Genomic DNA, 21878 nt, shown 5'->3' on the forward strand with positions numbered 1-21878 from the left:
GTGTGGATAATATTTGACTGATAATGAAACTGTCAGACATCTGATGTTAATATTATGGTATGTACATTTACTATCCACTTGATTAGATACACCTTTCGTGAGAGCCAATACAAGAGCCGTATCAAAACTGGTACCTTGCTACATGACAAGGGTCATAATAGTTTAATGGCTCTCAATATGATGCGGCATATTTCTCACCACGTCGAACTACAACCACAGCAACTTAAATCAAGTCAAAAGATTTTAAGAAACGTCTTAGGAGATAAGAACCTTACCTTTATTTTGTTTAAGTACACTGTTATTTTTTTTTTCTTGAGTGGGGCATATCTTCATATCATTCATCTTTAATGGCTTTATATAAATTTGCTCAAAACCTAAATAAAACACAACATTGATTATGAAGTATTTGACATGCCTTGACAATTTCACAAATGATTGTTCATCTCAACGGTAAACATTACATTATTATATGTACAGTAGCATTTGCTCTCAGAAATTATAGTCAGATCTAAAATGAATATCCTGACTTGTAAATAATCTACAGCCACTTTTCAAATGCCTTCTGTTCAATATGTTTCATTTTAAAGGATTAATAAATGGTTACTTAGAGACAGGGTGTCTCAGAAGCACAGCACACCTTTTCTTGAATAAATACAAAAATAAACATCCATACACACAACCAACAACTTGAAATGCTACTTACAATGCAGGTATAAAATATACCCAGAAAAACAGGCCACACATTCACAGTATTTACAGTATCTCACATGCAACAAGTTACAATTAAGTACAACAATCTACATGTTCTAGAACTATAGTACTGCATTTTATTTATCTTTTAACAAAATAGTTTCCTCACATATTTTTGGTAAACAAAATAAATCCTAAACATGACACGCATAGAACGAAATAGAACCTGTCTTCAGTCATCACGTGCTGATACGGACATTTTTGACAGCGACTCACAACACCGATCACTGACAATTAGTGGAACCACAATTTGATTACTTGACAATAATAAAACAAGACTGTCAATAAATATGATGATTGTACATACGTCATACGTTTCATACCTCCACGTACACCTGGAAGCCAAGTGATGTGGGCATGTTTCTGTCCTAGAAAGTGGAATACAGGGCAAATCCTTCCATTGTTGAACTAACACTTTAGCTTGTGAATTAATTATAACTCTCATTCAATTTAAAGACACTCTGCAACATTGACACAAGCTTTCACTAGACCTCCTGTGCTTTTTATGTCCATTCCATGGACAGAACCGGAATCAAAAACAAAAAAGAGCATGTTCAAGCATAAATGAACATAACTTGTTTTGTTGAGCATGAAAATAGTAGAGCAGATAATTGCAACACAAGCATTAAATTTGGTACATATAATCCTCAAATCTCACTCTTTTCAAAAATACCACTGCCTATGCAAAATTCCAAAATGGCAGCTACAAAATGAAAGGTATCAGCCCCCTTTTTTTTTTTCCTTTCTAACTTGAAATACATTGATTTTCAGGCCCATAAATGTGCTTAAGTTGAATTTCAATTTGGACACTGTGGATATTTTGGCACCAAGTACGGTGCGTTTGTGTCTATTACTGTATACAGACCGGGAGAGCAACAACAAAAGGTGAAAGTGTTTATGAGTTATAACTTAAAAAAATTGTTTTTGGGTGGGTGTTTTTTTTATTTTTATAATTGTATTAAAGACAACTATACTCTCTGCATAATATGCATAATAATAATAATAATATGCACATGCATAATATGCACCCCCCCAAATATCCCAAATCAGGGGGGAGAATTATACATGGGTGTTAATATGACACAAACATTTTTCACCTTGTTAAGATGTTTACCAGTGCCTAGACAGTACTTTGGTACAGCAGCAACAATAGTTCATGCTATGCATCACGCCGCCTACGCAGTAGGAAAGCCAACTTCAAAATAAACCGTACCCAACCAAATAATATATGGACATCAATGCCTAGGTTAACCTTTATTTTGAAGTTGTTCGCGGCAGAGTGTTGTGGCGTAATGGCTGACTTGACTCTTTTTCCAGACCTTGAGGCACTGCCATCACAAACTGTTGCTACTTGCTACCAACTTTAACGACACAACGGCGTCCAGAAATCGCTGGTTACCGGCGCTAAAATTACTTAATTACGCGGACACTGTATTTTACTGTGCCTGCTGTCAGAGTTCAGCGGCAACCGCGCTAGTATGGAGGAGAGATTTGTCTCAAAATTATTCACACAAACGTATACCCGATTTTCACATTTTCACTAGCGGCTAGCAGCGCTAGGGAGAGCTGTCGGGTTACTTTTCAAAGGCAGTTTATTAAACGTAAATGACTCTGCACACTGTAATGCTGACAGCCTGACACCGTTGCCGTTCCTACTGATGACTTTGTAACAAACCAGACTTACTCAAATGTGTTGTTTTAAAAAAGCGGGCAGTGACCGCGCCTTTGTACTAGCGCGCAACCCACACGCGTTGTTTTGAAAATATGTTGCAGTCTCACTCCAAGTCGAGGGGTATCCTTACGACTGATATCGGCTAGGACACCACAGAGTGGAATTTCCTCTGTCTTTTCTGGCCAATTCCGATCGACGTCTTTACTTTGCCGAACAACGAACAAAGCGACAGCAACTACAATGGATATTGTGCCTGCTAGAACAAAGGGACCAAGATGACTAGATAATGCATTTAAATGTATTGCGAAATTGCACAAGAAGACGGTGGCGTATGTGCATGTGTAGGCTTCCTTACACACACACACACACACACACACACACACACCCACACACACACACACGCAACCCCCACACCTCCGCCAAGCTAGTTTGCTTCGCAGCAGCAATGAGCTACATAGTGTGGATCCTCTCCTCCGTGCTGACATATAAATTATTGTGTGTCGAGGAACCTTGTCTAGGTTTGCCACGTACGTCATCGCAGCATGTGACTAAACGGACCAATCAAAAGACAGAATGCGCGCTGCAATTTCTGACGCTAACAGTTTATGTTCAAATGAAGTACATTATTTTTTTCCTGCGACAAAATCAGTTTGACACACTTGGACCTGAAAAGCCGACAACAAGAACATCTACTCTAAGTAGCCTGAGAGGAATGTACACGTTAAAGATAAATAAACAGCGTCCCCATGCAAACTTTGGTTTTGACTCGAAGACACCGGGCAACTAAAATAAAGATCTTATACACAGATTTGAACTTTTGCACTCAAATATGTATATATACACACATTCATATATATATTCATATATATTATCATCACTTTGTCATGTGCAATCAGACATCAATTATTTTTCCCTAAATCCAAATTGTTTCTCACATCGGTAGAGAAACACATTGTACTTCCCTTGAGGACCCTGTTCATATGAAACTAATGCACTTTTGAATGGAGACTCAACATCTGGACGGTCCATTTTCAGAAAGTCTTTTAAAAGCCTGTACGAGAAGGACTTGTTGGAAGCAAACTCAATCCCGGGCTTCTTCTCTGCTGATGGACGTAAACAAAGGCCTACATTTAAACTGCTTCTTTAATTTGAGGTTATTTCTCACAGGCTTTGTTGTGTAGGTAGCTGAAGAGCGCCTCCAGTCCTTTGGTGGAACACCACAGTTGCTTGAGCATCTGACACTCCTTCTCGTTGACTTCCTCCAGAACACGTAGGAGGATGCTCCTCACCAGGCATTTGGATTCTTCTAGAACCTTTTGTGCAAAGACAGGACGTTGGTTAGATTATTTTCAAGAGAAACAAAGACCTTGTGGCTCTCTCTTGGCACACACCACAGCATTGCACGAAGCCATCTCCTTCACACGTAGCATCACTTCCTGATTAAATGTGGTTGGCCAGAATACTTGTGACACCAGACCTCGATTGCATGCTTCTTGTGCGGTCAGCTTTCTACCACAGAACAGCATCTCATTGGCCTACCATTTGGACAAGAAGAAAAGTCATATTTGAGGGAGGATTCAACAGAAACTGCAGTTGGACTATCAAGATTTCCTTGGACTCACCAGAGCCACACCAAGGATTTGAGGGAAAGTGTAAGAGGAGCATCCGGAGGGGGTGAGGTGGAGAGCCGCGCAAGGAGTCTGGAACCAGGCTCTCTCACTGGCCCACACCACATCACACAGAGGCAGGATGGAAGCCCCCAAGCCCAGGGCCGGGCCATTGATTGCCACCACTATGGGCTTTTTGAAGCGTATGAATGCCAACACAAAGTCCCTGCATGAGGTACACAGCAGTTAAACTTGAGGACATGTTTACACAACAATAGAAATCTGGATTTAGCCATCTACATTCCTGCCTTCACCAGTGGTCATAACCTTTGAGCAGTGAGTGAAAGGAAAAGATGGGAAAGTAGCAGAAACTAGTTTCTTCCGCAGCGTGTCTGGGCTCACCCTTAAATAGTGGGTGAAAGAGCACAGTCATCCGGAAGAGACTCACAGCCTGCCTCGCTGAAGGGGGTACACGAGAGATTCACATTGCTGCTGGTCTTCAAAGCAGACAAACTGTAGCTAGCAGGTGAAAAATCAAGCGCACGGCTGCAGTACATTCATTTTAAATTGTGCTCCATATGAAAGCTAAATCTGAAAAATATCTAACTTCAAAACTGGACTAACAGTCGAAACAGCAGACCTGGGCATTCCGCCTATGTTAATCCGCCTACGATGGATGCCCATTTTGTAGGCGACAAATGATAGATGGGAAACTTTTCAAAAAATAGTTGGACCAAGCATAGCCTGAAGCCCGTTTTTTCCGTCTATGTAATCGTCTATCATCTCCTTTCTCTGTGAGGCTTTCATGCCACGGTGAGTATTCGTGAAGGTGGGTGGGTTGTTTGGGGGGAGTGAAAGTTAGTCGAAGTTTGTCGTCAGAAATGCAAACGGCAGCCCGTTTAAAATGGCGGACCAGCCTGTAGGCGATTTGGTCCGGCTGGACAAAAAAGCGGATCGACGGACGGCGGAAGGGTACCTCGGCTGCAGGAGGAAGGCAACAAATGGACCGCGAAATTTCAGTAAAATGCTCAGCTCTGCGAAACGGCATCTAATTAATAAAAGAAGACTAACGCCAGAGATTGAAAACGTGTTTCTCTTTCTGTCTGCTCTTTTCAAACTGAATCAGGCTGCTTAATTTAGTTGAAAATAAGACACCCTGTCTCATAAATGTGTAAATCTGACTCTCAAGGCAGTGCCTGACGAGCCATGATCCTCGCTGCCCGTCAGTGTTTGTAAACAACAATGGTTGGTTTTAAGACCTAAAAAGATTACAAATGTGCCAAATGGCATGACTTTCTCAGCTCATTGAATCAAGAATGAAATGACTTGGATGAATGAGAATATTCACAGGCAAATGGAGTGACATAGCGCTCTTCTTTTCTTGGTCACAAGAATGCAAACAGGAAGAAGCTTTGCTCTTTGGAGTGAGTGAGACATAAATAAACGCAGCAGAAAATCAGACCCAAAATGAAGCAAAACTAATGTTTGTTGATAATTTGAATAATTATCTGGAAAATCTAGCAGGTTACAATAAACTCTACAATAAAATCACAACTCCAGAACATGTTTTTTTTTCTTCATTTTTTCACTTAGGTGCCACTTACAGTCTATCATGAGACACAGATAGGTCTCGGACCACCTTTTTGTTTTTTAGCCCTAGCATAGTCTTTTTGCTGCATTCACACCTTATTTGACTAAAATGAAATAATGTGTGCTTGAGTGAAAGCACCTATAGAACACAACATTTTAAGCGTTAATGTAAAAATGGTTATTTTATGCCCGGTGCGTTCAGTCTGCATCATGTCACCATCCTGTAAACAATTGACCAAAACGACGAACGTCTCCAGCTACGATATGGTGAAAGCCATTGTCAGTAAAAATGGAGTCCTGTAAATAGCCCGGTTCAAACAGCAAGTGAGAAGTCCTGTGGTTCTGGGAGCGCTTTCAACGTACCTTACGGCATCTGCAATGCGACTGCTCTCTTTCCTGCGGTCGGTGGACAGACGGCCTATCAGGTAGGATGGCTCTATCCCACTGCAGAAGATAGTTCCCACAGAGCTGAGCAATAAGAGTTTACTGTCATCGGCCGCTGCGTTACCCAGAGCCCGACACACCTCCTTCATGATCTAAACAGTAGCACAAGGACAGGTGTGAAATCCAATGCTACCTCACAACATATAGGCCTGAAAAAAAAATTATATTAACCTAAGTGTATAGAAATGAAATATTCTATGTTTCCTGGGTGGGGCGGCACAGTGCGCGACTGGTTAGCACGTCTGCCTCACAGTGCAGAAGTCGTGGGTTCGATTCTGACTCCGGCCTCCCTGTGTGGAGTTTGCATGTTCTCCCCGTGCCTGCGTGGGTTTTCTCCGGCTACTCCGGTTTCCTCACACATTCCCGAAACATGGTAGGTTGATTGGGTACTCTAAATTGCCCCTAGGTGTGATTGTGAGTGTGGATGTTTGTCTCTGTGTGCCCTGCGATTGGTTGGCAACCCGTTCAAGGTGTACCCCGCCTACTGCCCGAAGACAGCTGGGATAGGCTCCAGCACGCCCCGCGACCCTTGTGAGGAGAAGCGGTATCGATAATGGATGGATGGATGGATGTTTCCTGTGTGGTTAAGCACGGATAGGGGTGGACAACCTCCTTTGTGTATTCAATAAAAATATTTTAACTAAACTAAAAATGCATCGGATTTTCAAACACATTTCAGTGAATTGAGGTGAAGGACAGTGCATTGGTCGAGAAGTGGCCGACTGAGGAGGTTACAGTCTCATCAACCCTCTCCTCTCTTCAACCCGTTGGAAAAAATAGCATCATTTTTTTTCTGTGTTAAAAAAGGCTATTTAACTGGTGGAATAGCACATGAGTAGAAAATTCCAAGAGGATCAGCTCCCAATTGAAGAACTTTGTCAACCGTGTGGTTTTGAATAATAGGATATTTTAAAGAGTTTCTAAGTCAAAGCCAAGTCTAAAAGCTTGCTCTGTTCTTTTAATTCCAAAAAATCAGCGCTAGAGCAAATGTATTCCTATGCTTTAGTCCAGGGCTCACCAAGTCCGGTCCTCAAGGGCACCTATCTTGGATGTTTTACATCTGATACGCCTGATACCGATACAGATCATTTGAAACAGGTGTGTTGCAGCAGGGAGAGATGGAAAACATGCAGGATAGGTGCCCTTGAGGACCGGACTTGGTGACCCCTGCTTCAGTCAGATATATACAGCGCTGTTCGTTTAGACTTTTAACACAGATGGAGAGCTTTAAGACATAGTCGTTCCTACCTCTGGCGTCAGAGCGTTGTTATCCGTTGTTTGGCTGGAGAGGAGGACATGCGTGAAACCGTCCTCCTTCCGTACTACGATGTCCCGAAATCGACAGTTGCTCTCGTTCTGTCGCACGTTGTACCTGAGCCGCTTGTCAAACACGTAGCACTTCTCCTCCGCCAGCTTGCGTTTCACTGAGCTGTGCAGATGCATCTTGCCATTAGCCAGAGGGGAACCTGACGGATGGAGGATGGCAAAACAGGTCAACTTAGTCTTGTAAACATACAATCATAAATTGGGGGGAAAAAAGTTAAGTATTGCAATTTTATATTTGAAAAGATGGATGAAACATTTTGATGTATTTGATATATTTCCCAAATATACTGGATGTCCAGAAACAAAGTAATGCCCTAGTGTTTCTCAACCTTCGTTGAGCGAAGACACATTTTCACATCAGAAAAATGTTTCACGGCACGCCACTTAGCAAAACGAATCACAAAAAAATGGATATACAGGTTAATTATCTACCTTCAGTCATCTAGTAGAAGAACATTTAATTGTTTTGCCTGTTGCTATACAAACATTAACAAATTAACAAAAAAATGTTCGAAAATATTACTTTTTTTGGTCTAAATTGACACAGAATAATTTTTCACGGTACACCTGATGATAACTCACGGCACACTGGTTGAGAATCACTGCCCTAGATGATATTGGTCTCTAAAAATATACTTTCTAAAACTCTTTCTTTCTTTCCTTCTTTAATTCATTCCAGACATGTCACGAACCACATAACCAAAACAGTATTGTGGAGCGAAGCGGTCAATACGTCTGCCTCATTGTCAAGATGTTCAAGGTTCCAATCTTGACTCGGGCCTCCCTGTTTGCATGGTCGCCATGTGCTTGTGTGCTTTTCTCTGCATTTGGTAATGTAATCAATAAATAAATATATAAATAAGAATATTTTAATTATATTTGAGGAGCTTGTATAAATCCTTGTACTGAATAATTCAAATATTAAACACAGGCAATTGGACTTTACACTCCTTATCAAATGAGCGCTGACACGATTGGCATTAAACATATCGTTAGTTTGATCACCAAAGAGGAAGATTGAGGGCAGCTCAGGTAGATGTGTTTTACTATGGACATATTGTGCATACATGCATGTGATTAATAAGAGAAGAAGAAAAAAAACTACACATGTTAATATGCTGCTTCATAGAGTCTGATGATGCAATAATTCACAACAGACACATTCTGCCGTCTTCTCCCAACAGTCACTCAAATATTCTGTTTTCCAGGAGAGTATAAAAGGTAAACGTGCATCACCTGCGCCGACTCTTTTTGGAACGTTGCAAATGTCAAACAAGTATGTTGATGTTTGCTAATCATTCACAATCCGTTTTTGAATGTACTGCGGAAATGTGTGTGCACAATCAGGGACACTCTTATTACCCTGAACTGTCACAGAAGCGGGATAAATGATGGCACTGAGCGAACTAAGTGAGGTGAGTGGAGGAGTCTTTCGAGGATTAGGGGATTAGCATCAATAATAGCTGCCTGTGTGGTAGCCAGCCACTATCTTGAATTTGTAGCTGGGGATTCTTAAACCTGCCTGACTTCTAATGAGGCTTCACAATCGCTCAGTACAGACACATTCCTTAAATTTTACATTTTTAAACTTTTTTTTTAATGTGGCTGTATGGTGAAATGAAGCCCACTAAAACAAAATCAATGATGATACTGTACCGCATTTACTCATCTAGTGGCTGGTGACATGTAATTCCTTTACTGCAGAGTGTACAATGATTGACTACAATATTAGATACATTTGTCGAGTGAAAATAGAGTGGAATTAATCGCCGCCTCCTCATATCACAAGTCATCAATACTGTTCAGGGAACTTGGTTACAACACCCGAGGCATTGTTCACATTTTGCTAGGTACTGCTATTTTGGTTAGCATAAGAAGTACAAACAACACATTCCCTGTTTAACCTTTCAATGTTTTTGTGTGGACAACAGCATCTATGAACCGTGAACTAATCTACTGTACGATTAAAGTGGTCGGTACGTATGGCACGTACGGGGCACTGTTTTCAGTTTCAGGGTTCGAATCTCGGCTCTGGTTTGTGTGGGTTTTCTCCGAGTGCTTCAACTTTCTTCCACATTCCAAAAACACGCATATTAGGTTAATTGAAGACTCTGAATTGGCCAAAGGTGTGAATGTGAGCATGAATGGTTGTTTGTCAGTATGTGCCCTGCAACTGGCTGGCAACCAGTCCGGTGTGTAAACCACCTCTCACCCGAAGTCAGCTGGAATGGGCTCACCCGCGAACCTAATGAGGATACGCGGTCTACTGTAGAAAATGGGTTAGGTGGGTTAGGTGAATGTAAAAAAGCCATCTCTTTGAGGTGCTTGTTTCACATGGGCACAACATAAGGAAATTATTTGAGACAATGGAGGCCACTATTTTAGCAACCAGTGTGAATGCTGTTGTGAGGTAAAAGCCTCTCTTGTTAACCACACTGTGCTGTGTGGTGAACATGAATGAATGGTCATTTAATGGTTTGCATTCTACTTTAGGCATTTGAATTGTCTGTTTTCAAGTGGAGATGACATTATGAAATGTATATAAATGATTAACCATAGCAGTGTGGGCTCTGGACTGTGACCACATTTGAAGGTGTTATCAGCTTCTGCAAGAACCACGGTAGGAGCTTCATACACTGGATTTAAAAAGTCTACTCACCCTTGTTCGAATGCAATTTTTGTGGAAATGAGACCAAGATGAATTGTCAAAAAATTAATGTGACATTTAACCTGTAAAAAAAAAAGTGTCAAAAAATATTTTCAAGAGAGGAGGTTAAATTAAACGAGATAATGTGTCTACACAAAAGATGCATAATATCGTAGTAAGGGATGTAGCTGCATTGAGAATTAACCAAATCATATTCAAAATCATGTTCAATGGGATTCTGCCCACACCTGCCACCATTTCAAATGCTTCTGATGAACTCAAAACAAATATGCCCTAGTAGATTTTTCCTGACATTCTTTTTGCGTTCTGATGTCTGTCTACACTGACAGCTATTTGGAACATATTTTTTTCTTTTGGGTTATCAAGTTATTCATGCATTCTTACACCAAATCTCTGGAAAAATATCAATTTTTTCAAGTGTTTTGTCACACCGCAAAGCATATTTGTTGAATAAAGCCATGTACAGTAAGACGTTTGGAAGACAAGAGGCAAGAAGAATACAAGATAAAGTGGATAAGGTCGTAGAAAGCCACAATGTTTCACAGCATCCAGTTGTTTGTGACCATATATATATATATATATATATATATATATATATATATATACTATTATTGTTAGAAACTAAATTACACAAAGTTACACAAAAAATGTGACGTGTCTTCCATGCACAGGCCATGAGTCCAATGCTCAAATTATGCTCCCAACTGACTATATTTCATCAAAAATGACACTTAGCTGGCTCAAGATAAAGGAAGCAGAGAACAAACACAATAACATCTCCAGAAATACGACAATGATTAATGCAAACATATTGTTTGTTATCGATCCATTGTTTGTTTCCGTGTTACTATTAGCCTTCAGTCTTGTTAACTTTGTCACTTGGTGCATGGCTGGAGTTGCTTTTAGAAACAGAAACCCATTGTGCCTGAATATGACAATCAGCACGAAGTGAAACAAAGACCTACAGAGGAGATGAAAAGGGCGATAAATTCACGTGGCAACACGCTTGTGTGATTGTATAGACAGTATACACCAGTGGCATGCAGTCAGGGCCTTCAAAGCCTTCTTTGATGGCCCAAGCAATATCAGAAGCGCAGGCCTACGTTTACAACTTACATGAAACGGTAATCATTTATTTTGAACAGTCGATTGTGTTCGTTTCACAGCGTGTGTCTTGGCTGCACAGTTTTCAGTTGTTTGCGTGCTATTTTTTCATCCAGTCAGATTCCAGGTTCAACGTGTTGCCATGCAAATATTATTTGCCCAACACTTTCAGAATCCAGAGTGCTGGCGTTGACCACACACACATACACAGGCACAAACACACGTGCGCACACGCACGTTTGAGCTGCGTTGGTCTCGTTTGAACGTGCTGATGGAACGGATTACGTTCGACAATCAAGGTACCAAATGCGTGCACAACACACTTTTTGCAGTAACGCAGTCAAAATTTTGGCTCTTTGCCATTGGGTGATATCCACCTCTGCTCTAATTGGTGCAGCTAAGTTCATGCCTCTGATTGGTTGAGTTTAGAATGAGCACCAAAGATATATTAACTGTGTAGGATGATGTCAGACATGATTAAAAATGAATATTTAAGGCGTACTATGCAAGAAAAATAAGACTTTATGAGGCTAGTTCAAGCAACGCTGATGCTGGGTGGCTTGTTTCAATCCGGAAATTGATTTTTTTGGGGCACTTTCAGAGCAGTACGTACGAGTGGAACTGTTATCTTGGACAGACAGGCAGGAACAAAGAAAGGAGGTCTGCTGCCTCTGCATCAGTATCTGTCGTGAGTACCAGGCGTTCTATTTAAAGTTTTTATATTGATAAATACTGATTGTGAACTGCTATATTGTACTGTGAGGTTTGGATTTTTGGGGGGGTGATGTTGAAAGATAAAGAGAACTGTCTTTCTTGCATTAGAAATAATCGTATTCATCCGCAAATATGCAAAATGCTTCTGTCTCTTCTTTAATGCCACACGTTATTTTTGACATAGTGGTGTTATTAAGAAGTGGATTAGATCACTTAAATACCCACTGAAGGCCCAGTGTCGAAACTCACCACCCGCCACTGGTATACAATATGCAAGATTATATACCGGTAGGCATTATTTTCATTCAATGGATATGCTTCTATGGCAAATATTTTTCAACAACAATTTTAGATGCTGACGAATTTCTTAAAAACCTTACCCAATTCAGTAGTATCGATTCCATTCAGACCTCCATCCACTCTGTCTGAGGATGCTCTGTGTGACCTTGAAGCTGTCCTGTAAATGTGTGGCTCTACACATTCGTTCATGAGTCCGTTACGAGGTTCCCTCACTTGGGCAACGAAACGAGGGGCTCCTAGCGGAGGAGTTTTAAACGTCATGGCTTTGCCCGTTTTGTCCTGCAGAGCATGCTTACCGGGCGCTATGCCAACATTCCCCGCTTTATGAACATGTCCCGACCCTCTACTTCCAATCCCAAGGACAGTTCCTCCTTGAACCCCGACAGCTGTCTCACTACTGCTTTTCTTCTTTCGTGCTTCAGGCCGAGCTCTGGGGTTTTCTGTGGCTGCCGGGTGGCCGTTGGTCATACTTTTGGGAATTTTGGGATGTTTGTGTGGATGCAGTCGCAGGCTGTTGAAGCGATCAATGAACTCCTCGCAATGCAGTAAGTGGTGCTCCGGCTCCCAAGTGTCCTCTTTACTTCCGTAGCCCTTCCACCTGATTAGATACTCCCACTTTCCCTTCTTATTCCGCCTCTTATCTACAATATGCTCCACCTGAAAATAGGAGACAGAGGGAGAGACCATTAGACTGCATTTCATAAATATACTTGTTCTTGGAACGTTGTTGGTAAGAGGAAGATAAAGATACCAGAGTTGGGCAAAGTCAACTCGCTACCATGAAAAACTTAAAACAATGGCATTTGAAGGCGTATTGAAGTAAATACAACTACTACATAGCCTCTTGTTACTACTACTGTAACACATGATAAACATATCAATGAGTTTTGTCAAGGACTTTCAAAGTCGGACAAAATGTGAAACAGTGAGCTTCCCTCCAGAGAACATAAAACAGCTACTCACTCCTTTTCTGAAAGTACCACAGCAAAATAATGAGTTACTTAGACTGTGTGAACCTTTTGCTGTTTGTATTCTCATCGTATTTGCATGCTTGCAATGTCAGCCCGCATGAGACATTAGCTAAATACTATTTTCTTACGTTTTGTAAAAAAAAAAAAAAAAAAAAAATCTATCAATTTTGACTTGACTTTTTTTAAATACAAAAACTAACAGTGATTCCTGTAGCACAATTTCTAAAACTATTCATATCCATCGCAAAATCACTCAGAGTTTATAAAACTAAAAGCATAAACACTGCTTTTACACTAAATTTTCAAATGATCAACATACTCCTTACAAAAGTACAAACATTTATGGCCATTAGTTAAATTATTCTGCCAACTGTCTGGCCACACCGTCACAGGTTTAAAACTGTTTTAGATAATTAGTTCACAGTTGCAATCAGCCGGAGCACTATAAATAAGCCACAGGTAAGCTGTCGGTGAGGAGTACATTGGAGGGAGCAGAAAAGGGTGAGAATTAGAGGAGGCCGAGGAAGAAGACGTCAGAATATAGATAAAGTTACCAGGTTCGAAAATCGTCTTTTTTTTTTTTTTAGATCTATTTTTCTCATTTGGATCCACATCCCTGAAAGACTTCTGACACCACCGAGGAGAGGTGATCACACAAAAGCTGTCTTAGCCTTTAGTCACACAAAAATGACAAGCAGGAAGTTTGGCAAACGCAGGCAGTGCCGGTGGGTTCTAAAATGAAGGCGGCCTGTGCACAGAGCGGTTAGCCGACCTCTGTCGTCTGCTGTTTGTCACTCCTTCATGCTCCCAGTTCAAAGCTCCTTTAATTGCTGTTCCTGTCAAACCCCAACTGTGGTTTCGTTGCAGGAAACATAATGAATCAATGCCGTCTTTGTCAGGAGAATAAATGATAAAAAAAAATATGATTTGAGAAATTTCTTTGCTTTCTTTTGAGGCTTGTTGTTCTCTCACTGTGATACAAACAAATGTGACAGGTAATCAGAATTTAAAACCAAACGGATGCAAAAATAACGCACGCACATACACACGCACACACACACACACACACACGCACGAGTTGTCAAAAGTATTCGCATTGTTTACTCAAGCAGAAGTATACTGTAGAAATTCGGATTTTAAAAGGCTTCAGTAGAAGTTGAAGTATCAACTCCAGCTTTTTACCTAAAGTGGAGAACAACCCAAACATATTTTTTCCAGAATATGTTTTATGCAGGCCCACTAGTTGAAACGGCATTCTGATTAGTATCGTGTTTGTGGAATATGAGTTAAGCGTCAAAATCCACCCGTTTTCAGCCATCTCCGGGGGCAGCTATTTTGTCACTTCTGTAGACTGAAAATGACATCAGAGATGCTCGGAGCTCAGATAACGACCAATCATGGCTCAGCTTCAGAAAACAGGTGAGCTGTGATTGGTTGTTACCTAAGCAACTGTGATGTCATTTTCAGTCGGAAGTGACAAAATGGCCGCCCTCAGAAATGGAATTATGATATTGATCGATTATGATATTTATTATTTATGAAATTAAACCTTGTTTTAATGCCCATGGACATTATGCTCCTTCTGGTATGCATGCCTTGGCCACCAAAGGGGACACACATAAGAGTTTAACAACTTGGGAACTCAGTGAGGTTCAGGAATATTAGCCATTGATCACAGAGGAGAAAGAACATATGCCTGTTAGTATTGTTATATTGCCTGTCTACATGTGATGTTGCAGCATTTCTCCGTTGCTCCGTTGGTCAAATGGGCTGTCACTTGTATAGCGCTTTTCTACCTGGGTTATAACTTGGGCTAAATAATTCTGTTCATTTTTGAAGAGTTGTTCACCAGCCTGCTGCTTCTTGATAGGTTTGCCGCAACCATCTAGTGCTCGTAAAGAATATTTTTGCTCGCAACTCAAGACAACAAAATTGCCGCAGCGACGGCTCGTATCTCTAAAAACTCATAAGTCAGGTCACTCGCAAGTCAAGGTGTATCTCATTGTGTTTTTTTTAAACAACTTTATTTTGCAATTTATCATTGATACCACTCCACTGTGTCTTAAGTGTTACACCACACTGGATGTTTTTAGTGAGCAGTGTCAGGAGTGCAGGTGAAACATTGATGATGATTGAAGACAGTCCAAAAGTTCAAATTCATGTCACTGATTATGTTGACTAATTTAGCATGTGAAAGTATTGATGAATGGAGTGAAGACAAGGGTTCAGAACAAGACTTGAAGGAAAACAGACGGTATTCAGTTGAGAAGGCGTAATTGTTGTATACTAGGAGTGTGACAATGTCTCGATATGGTGACACATTATCGATTATCGATACACTTCTGCCAAATATCGATGTTTTGAATTAATATACGGCCGCTGTAAAGGCTCCTTTATTGTTCATTGAGCAATTACTTGGCGGTCCACAAGGCAAAGCCAGCATTAGTAACTTTAAGAATCACCGTTAGTTATATTTCCTGATTTTTTTTCTCAAAGCACAGATTCAGCAATTTTGATCCATAGTGGCTGCACAAATTCACTTGGCTCAGACACTTGAAAGAAGGCATTTTCTGTAAAATGAACCAAATAAATTGCCTTGAGCCATGCAGCTGCAAAAATGCTCAAAGCCTGTCCAGACCACAGATATGAAGAGGAGATTATCTGCACTCAAAATTGTAATACAATGCACTCCCGCAATTTGCGGGGTATAGGGACCGTGGCATCCCGTGAAAAGTGAATATCTGCGTATAACTGGAGAGCAAAAAAGAAAAAATAACCAGAAAAAATCTTCAGAAAAAAATGATAAACCTCCAGTATGCCTTTTCCACCAAAAACTGGGGGAAAAACACCCCACCTCCGCAAACCCCGAAAATAAAGCAAGTACGGTATTATTAAATATTGTTTAATGTTAATGAAAATAATTTATAAAACACTTCACAGAAAAAGTGTTTGTTTGAGCCAGTAGGGAGCCCCGCATATGCAGATATTTGAGGGAAAAACATCAAAAGTTGCAAAAAAAAAAAAAAAAAAAACTTAAAATATATGAGTTTTAATCACGGTCATGCCTGACATCACACACACCTTATGAGACTTCAGTTCAGTGAACATCAAATAATAAGCTTATTTTGCTTTTCCTCAGGTTTTGGGGGAATTTTGCAACACTTGGCTAACCCCCAACAAGGGCTGTTAAGTAAAACAAGAAAGGAGGTGACAATAGAAGAATTATACACTGGAAAATACACAAAGGTAAGGACCTCATATTTAAAGACTCCAGCAAAATCTTACAGTCGTTATCAAAGTCAAGGTGTTTTATTTTCCATTTTTAAGTGATTGACTTCATAAGGTGCATCTGTGACGCAACTCATCTTATAACATATTATTATCAAGTGGTTCATTTTTTTTGTTTTTTTTACACTTGGAAGACCACAAGGCATCTTAAAATAGTGCTTAAAATATGAGCTTTACATGAGCTTCACAGTTTGCCATAGGATATATTATTTCTATTTTCCTTTATTATTTATATATCATTTACCACACAGACTTCACTGTATGTATTACTCATAATGCAATTCACTGATAAGAGGCGCTGGGGAGTATATTATGTGTGAATGGCCCTTTTTTGACACCGATAATGTTTGCATTCTATACAACATTCATGCTCAAACAGAAATTCACGTGCTGTTGTAAAAACAAAATGTGAAGCAAACAACTATGACTTCTCAACACCTGCTTCTAATGCTTCGGTGTATGTGTGACTGCTAAAGCCAGATAAACGTTATCTACTTGAACATGCAAACTGGATCTAGAAGTTTGTTTGCGACATGCGTGGCATGTTTAACCAGTGCCATTTTAAAAAATTCCATGACTAACATTTTTTAGTACTATGTGAAGTGCATCTTGCTTAATCACCACCATGATAGGGAACAGAATGACATAATGCACAGAGCATCCACCAATGACACAGACAGTGGCAGGCGTAGAACCAAGTCTACCGAGGGAAACTGAGCAATTTCATCGGAAGTATGAAATGGTTCACAGACAAGTATGGCTGGAGAAGGAGTTTATACCTGTCCCTAGGCACAGTACAATCCAGAATAGAACCTGGTATTAAAAGAGCAGGGCCTTTAAAGTGGAAATCAAGCGTAACATTTTTTTTCAAGAATATGTTCCCAGCAGGACCACTAGGTGAAACACGGCATTCTTATTAATATTGTGTTTGTGGAATATGAGTTAAGCAGCAAAATCCACCCCTTTCTAGCCATCTCAGGGGGCGGCCATTTTGTCACTTCTGTCGACTGAAAATGACCTCACAACTGCTCAGGGCTCAGGTAATGACCAATCACGGCTCAAAATTGTGATTGGTCATTAGCGTTTTTAGCCCCCCGGGACGGCTAAAAACGGGTGGATTAACTCTTATTCCACAAACGCAATATTTATCAGAGAATGCCTTGTTTCAACTAGTGGACTTGCATAGAAAAGATTCTTGAAAAAAAATCTGTTTGGGTTGACCTCCCTTTAAGGGTACCGCTGCAGTGACTTATCACAGCGATTTTCAATCATCATTTGAAATCAGTAGATTTAAGGTTTGGACATCCAGGAAAATCAGTTGAGAACTGTGATAAAAGCAGTTGAGCTATTTGACCAGGATCAGGCACTGATTGGCCCTTCCACTCAAAGAACCAGATTCAGATGAAGGTGTCTAGTAATACATATGGAAGGATTTAATGGCAACGCCTGTAGGAAAATCCATGAGAGCTGCTGAAACTTGGGGTACCTGGAACCTTTACAGTGTGAAACTGCAAATGTTTTCTTCTGCCCTTATCCAATTGTGAGGGGTCAAACTAAGTGTTTCACAAGATTCTGAATCATTTGTTTAAACCAATCCTTTGTAAAATGTCTACATCATCATTGGCACCGTTGTTGCCTGTAACACCTTTACAACTTCCACATGCTGAGATGCACTTGACACCATTCTTCTTCCAGGTGCACTGCAGTCTCCTGTGGATTCACAGCTTGCGAAATGCAGTAGCTGGTTTCTGGTTTGATCAGCACAACCACTGATTTTCGTGAAAACATATCATATCATATCACCCTCAAAGCTGTACCTGGTGCATGATACACACACTGGAAAATTGCAATACTAGCCCTGATTACTGCACCCAATGTAGCCGGCACGTCAGGGAAGACAACCAGATTTTCATCCATGACTCCTGTACGAAATCGATCAAACAGAGTTGATTTCACCATAGCGCCAGATTGCACAAGGAAATCGATCAAACAGAGTTGATTTCACCATAGCGCCAGATTGCACAATCTGTATCAGAACGAGTGAAGGCAGGCTAAAACAGCAGGTAGTACCTCTGTCTTTCTGAGAGAGCTTCTCAGATATTCCTGGTAGCCTAAGAGCCCTTGGATGGGGTCAAGAAGGTGGGATGATTGGTACTTGAATGCGGTCCACAAGCAAGACCAGCACGTTTGCATCTTCTGCCCGCTCCAGAAAATAGAGCAACAATACTTCAATGTAGGGAGGAAACCCATGTCCAAATATGGTCTGTTTGCATTTTGTTTTTTTAAATTGAAGTCAACCCAAACATTTTTTTTTTCCAAAATATGTTCTATGCAAGCCCACTAATTGAAAAAAGGCATTCTGATAAATATTCCGTTTGTGCAATATGAGTTAATACACTCGTTTTTAGCCATCTCTGTTTCTCTACCTTTTAGCCATCAACTTGCAGCAACTCTAACAGACTTTGCCACCGCAGCGGATGTACAATCTTTTAATACATGTAAACTAACTACACATCTTTACAAACACATTGTTCACGAAATTTCTTTCTAAGGAATTCATTCCTAGATTGACGACAAAGACATGGAGGAACGTGCAAACTCCCCAAATGTCAGGTGCTAAAGAGTGCTGTCGTGCAGCAGCGCTAAGCACAACACCTTCAGGGCCGTAATTATGTCTGAAAAGTAAATTAATTAGCCAGTTCTTTATTGAGCACGGTAACTATGTCTGTATTTCCACCACAACTATTTTTAATCAACCTATCCGCTGAAATGTAAATTACAACCCTTGTGGAGCAATTTTTTCACATTCATCTTTTTGACAGACACTTAACACATTCAAACTACACTGATAGAGAAGTACCCTAGAATTGTCATTCAAGGCATTTACCATGTCTTCACTTTCTACAGAAGGGTTTGTTAACTCATGGTGCGGGAGATTTGGACTTTTGCCACCCAGAAGTATGTGTGACGCCATGGTGAAATTTCTTACAGGGCAGTTATGATCGAGACCTGTGAATTATGCCCAGCAACCAGTAGCGGGGCCAACATGACAAAATAGGGAAAAATAATCATTTGCATTTGTACTGATCTGGCAAGATTTAAACTATTTCACTAGGGAAATAATAATATTATATAATTATTATACAATAATAATAATATTGAACCATGAATATTGGAAGCAAAAATAAATAAACAATTGAGATTCTATCGTAGGGCGGATGGTTAGCACGTCCACCTCACAGTGCAGAGGTCGTGGGTTGGAATCCGGCCCCGGCCTTCCCGTGTGGAGTTTGCATGTTCTCCCCGTGCCTGTGTGGTTTTTCTCCGGTTTCCTCCCACATTACAAACACATGCATGGTAGGTTGATTGGACACTCTAAATTGACCCTAGGTGTGATTGTGAGTGCGAATATTTGTTTGTCTCTGCATGTCCTGTGATTGGCTGGCAACCAGTTCAAGGTGTATCCCGCCTACTGCCCACTGACAGCTGGGATAGGCTCCAGCACTACCGCGACCCTTGTGAGGATAAGTGGTGTAGATAATGGATGGATGGATTCTATTGTAGTTTTTCCTGGAATGCAACTTGACTGGTCCCCTAATCATTTTGTGGTCCCCGAATAATGTTGTTGTGCTTTTTTTTCATGTAAAAACAGAAATTGCTCTTTTTAAGAGGCAAAAAGGTACAAGTGTGTTTCCAAGATGTAAAAAGTTAATAGTCGTATATGGATATACATGGAGACTCCTCAGTTAACTACATTATTTTATTGCATCTAGGATAAAGAATAAATGCCTGTGGGTATTGTTATACTGCTCTCTAGATGTGTTCCACTGTTTGTGTTCAACTATCCATTGATTAAAGGGCTATAACATTTATTCTATTTTATTAGCATGTCCACGTCATTTTGAATTGTGTAAAACTATCCATTGATTAAAGGGCTATAACGTTTATGCTATTTTATGAGCCCGTCTATGTCATTTTGAAATGTGTAATATGTGTTCAGATTAATCTAAGCGGACTTTCCCAAGGCTATGTGGTTGTTTAAATAAACAACATGTAATCATCTTTGATTTATGTTTAGTTTGACAGTGAACTTCAACTGGGAGTAACATCAAATAACTTGAAGCTTCTTTTTCTTTTGAAGAATTGTTCACCATCTGCCAAACTGTTTGTTGCTAAATGAGTTTTCACTGCCACCATACTGCTTGGATCTCTAACCATGAGCATTGAAAGTAAAAGAAACATTGGATTCTACTTCAGATTCTACTGTAGATTTCCTGGTCTGCAGCTTTATGGGTCCCCTACCAATTTTGTTCTGCATTTTCATATAAAAACACCTTTCAGGGGCCAAACAGGTGTGTTCTCAAACTGTAAAAAGTCAAGTTTGAAGGGAACAAAAACCGTACCGGTATCCTACATTTGAGCACCCCCCGTGACAAGCCCCGAAAGGTACAATCAAGTACTTCCTTTAAAGTGTCGGACTCATAAACTGAAGGTATTTTTCTACCCCTACCCGATAGCAAATAAACTCATGAGGAGCTCTGCGACCACCAGCCGGCGAATGGCTTGTCACTGCGGTGATGAGCAGCTCATTCCCGGCATGGGTGCGCACCTCCGCGACCATCCCTCCCGTCAGCAGCCGTTCAGCATGTCCACTGTCACTTTACCACCACTTTCAACTCGGCGACACCCCAAACACTTCAGCCGGTCCAATACACCTCCCTTGTTCATAACAACATCCAGAAAATTGGCGAAACAGTGTCAGGAGCGACATAAAGTCGAGCAAAGCATGACTTTCGTCTCTTTAAAGAGCCCAGGACGCCGCTTCTTTTTTTTTTTTTTTTTTTTTTTTTTTTTTATACACACACACTACGCGACGCCCTCCCCTTTACTTCCTAATTCAAATATTCGTTCAAGCGACAGAGAATATAGCGTGGACGTGGCTTCAACCTACCTCGTAAAGGTCTCCCGAAGCCATAGCGGCGTGCTGACACCGCGGCGCGTTGTTCTTGCCTGCCCTTTGGGCTTTTTTTGGAGGCTCTTTGGACGGGGAATTAGCGAGCAGCCTTGTTATTGCGAGCGATGGGCAGTCAGCACGCAGATCAGCAGACAGTGTCAATCGAGCCCGGCGCGTTGCGATGGATCGTTCAAGCGCTAGAAACAAACAAGCACCGGGCGGTGCTGTTTACTCAGCGCAAAAACCGACGCCGAAAATGAGTTTATACAAGGCGAGCATAGCTGATGATCGCGCACCTCCTTCTCGCCTTACTGGAGGCACAGCGAGGTGTCTTGTGACGACGCGGAGCCACGTCGAGAGCCACTCCACCTGTTCACAAGACCTGATTTAGGAACACGTACACGTTTTAAATAACACTTTTAACAAGGCCCTTTTACGATCACAATATTTAAATCAACTTATTGACAAGACGGGTATTAAAACTATCAAT

At 40.8% G+C, this 21878-nt stretch overlaps 1 protein-coding gene and 1 long non-coding RNA gene across 2 annotated transcripts; one reads left to right on the forward strand and one right to left on the reverse strand.

Moving 5' to 3' along the window:
* Positions 1-255: 255 nt before the first annotated feature.
* Positions 256-21757, reverse strand: LOC147149926 (chromodomain Y-like protein 2). Its single transcript, XM_086025315.1, has 8 exons — positions 21685-21757; positions 21386-21585; positions 12256-12832; positions 7312-7529; positions 5983-6155; positions 4045-4255; positions 3814-3957; positions 256-3735 (listed from the first exon to the last, which is right to left on the reverse strand). The coding sequence occupies exons 2-8, from the start codon at positions 21407-21409 to the stop codon at positions 3577-3579; spliced, it is 1506 nt and encodes a 501-aa protein (XP_085881441.1). The 5' UTR covers positions 21410-21585; positions 21685-21757; the 3' UTR covers positions 256-3576.
* On the forward strand, positions 12650-16350 carry LOC147149927 (uncharacterized). The gene is made up of 3 exons (XR_015086092.1): positions 12650-12720; positions 13734-13792; positions 16286-16350. It is a non-coding gene; the product is annotated as an uncharacterized LOC147149927 (long non-coding RNA).
* Positions 21758-21878: the final 121 nt, after the last annotated feature.

Source organism: Filicampus tigris, chromosome 3, assembly GCF_054856515.1.
Source record: "Filicampus tigris isolate MCC_2025a chromosome 3, RoL_Ftig_1.0, whole genome shotgun sequence".
NCBI lineage: Eukaryota > Metazoa > Chordata > Actinopteri > Syngnathiformes > Syngnathidae > Filicampus > Filicampus tigris.

Coding starts and splice junctions, on each gene's coding strand:
- LOC147149926 (XM_086025315.1), bottom strand. CDS start 21,409: ATGGCTTCGGGAGACCTTTACGAG. Junction 12,833..21,385: donor CTTCGGGAGACCTTTACGAG/GTAGGTTGAAGC, acceptor TCCTATTTTCAG/GTGGAGCATATTGTAGATAA. Junction 6,156..7,311: donor ACAACGCTCTGACGCCAGAG/GTAGGAACGACT, acceptor GCTACTGTTTAG/ATCATGAAGGAGGTGTGTCG.